Source organism: Parus major, chromosome 23, assembly GCF_001522545.3.
Source record: "Parus major isolate Abel chromosome 23, Parus_major1.1, whole genome shotgun sequence".
In the NCBI taxonomy this organism is placed as follows: domain Eukaryota; kingdom Metazoa; phylum Chordata; class Aves; order Passeriformes; family Paridae; genus Parus; species Parus major.
Window position 1 is genome coordinate 5,983,858 of NC_031791.1, and position 1,627 is coordinate 5,985,484.

Consider the following 1,627-nt stretch of genomic DNA (forward strand, 5'->3'; position numbering starts at 1 on the left):
CCCTGATTTCACCTCCCATTCCCGGATTTTTTCGCACACTTTGCGGCGCTGCACAGGCGGAGCGGCCCGGCTGGAGCTGAGCCTGAGCCGAGGGCTCTCTCTCCTGGCAGAGAGCTCCACTGCAGGGTGGATCCACTCCAGGAAAACCACGGATCTCCTCTGCCATCCCCATTCCCCCCACCCCACACCCCCACACCTGCCACAGGCCGTGCTTCGCTTTATTTTTGCCACTCTAGAAGAGAAATATTTGAATTTATTTATTTTTTTTCCCCCTTGGAAGCACCAGGTGCGGAATTGTGATGCTCCTGGGAATTTTTAATTGTGCAGCCCTTAGGAAGTGCAGATAAACAGCTGAAATCAGATTGTAAAGCCCCACATTTTTCCTGTTTCTCCCGTTTTTTACAGAGGGGAAGCTCTTTCCCCATTCTGCACTCCAGCCCCAGCCATTCCTTTGGAGTCGGCAGCGGTGTCTCAATAAATCAGTTGTAAGGAAAAGTGGCAGGGGCAGAAGAATTGGCAAAGAGCAAGAATTCAGGTCCTGTGACAAAGTCTCTTTCAGGAGAAAAATGAAGAGGAAAAGGGACAAAGCAGAAGCACAACTCTGGGAGGTTTTTAACTGGTTCAGGGCTCCGTTTAATCCAAGCTGAAATCCAGGTCCCACTTAAACCAGCTGCCACTTTAATGCTGGGCTTAGCAGGGCTGGGGTTTAATCCCTGCAGTTTATTTTGGACCAGAGAATCACAAATCCTGTGGTTCTCACAGGGGGACCTCGGGTCTCTTCCTCTCTCTCCCCATGGAGACGGTTTCACTTCCATCCTTCAGCTCCTCCAGCTGTAAATGGGACAGAGCCTTCATCTCACGTTTCCATGACATTTCCTGAGCTTCTGTCAAGTCCCACACTCATCTGGGCTTGTCCTGAGTGTCCCTGAAGATCTTCAGTTTGTCTTGAGCTGGAGTTTGGCTATGAACAACTTAAATTTTAATTTTGTTTCCTTAGAGGGGGATGCACCAGTTGTCCCTTGGTGAAAACATCAATCCCTGGAAGTTGTCTCTTGATGAAACCATTCAATCCTTGGGAAAGTTTAACTTTTCCAGCTTGGAAAGAAACTGATTCCAACTAAAAAAAAATAATAATAAATAAATAAAGATGGTTTGTGTGATCTCCAAAGAATGGGAAGGGCTGGTGGATTCCCTTTTCCCTCAGTTTTAGAAATGCAAACCCTTGCTCCTACCCCAGCCCGTTCCATGGAAACAGGAAATTCCATGGGAACAGCACGGGGATGTGAAGGAGGCCATGGTTGCCCTCCCAGCCCGTCCCTCCCGCTGCAGGTGGCCATCGTGGTGACCGATGGCCGGCCCCAGGACGGGGTGCAGGACGTGTCCGCCCGGGCCAGGGCCGCGGGCGTCGAGATCTTCGCCATCGGCGTGGGCAGGGTGGACATGGGCACGCTGAGACAGATGGCCAGCGAGCCCCTGGACGAGCACGTGGACTACGTGGAGAGCTACAGCGTCATCGAGAAGCTGACACACAAGTTCCAGGAGGCTTTCTGTGGTGAGTCCCTGCCAGGCAGCGGGGAACTGGGAAAGGTTTGGGTGGGAAGGACCTTGAGGCTTTGCAGAGAATCCC

At 51.7% G+C, this 1,627-nt stretch overlaps 1 protein-coding gene across 1 annotated transcript in view; it reads left to right on the forward strand.

The window, feature by feature from the left end:
- MATN1 (matrilin 1) overlaps positions 1–1,627 on the forward strand; it is a 15,040-nt gene that overhangs the window by 5,044 nt on the left and 8,369 nt on the right. Inside the window, exon 3 of the mRNA XM_019008846.1 lies at positions 1,330–1,567. Within this exon, the coding sequence (XP_018864391.1) occupies positions 1,330–1,567 (238 nt within the window). The remainder of the gene's footprint in view (positions 1–1,329; positions 1,568–1,627) is intronic.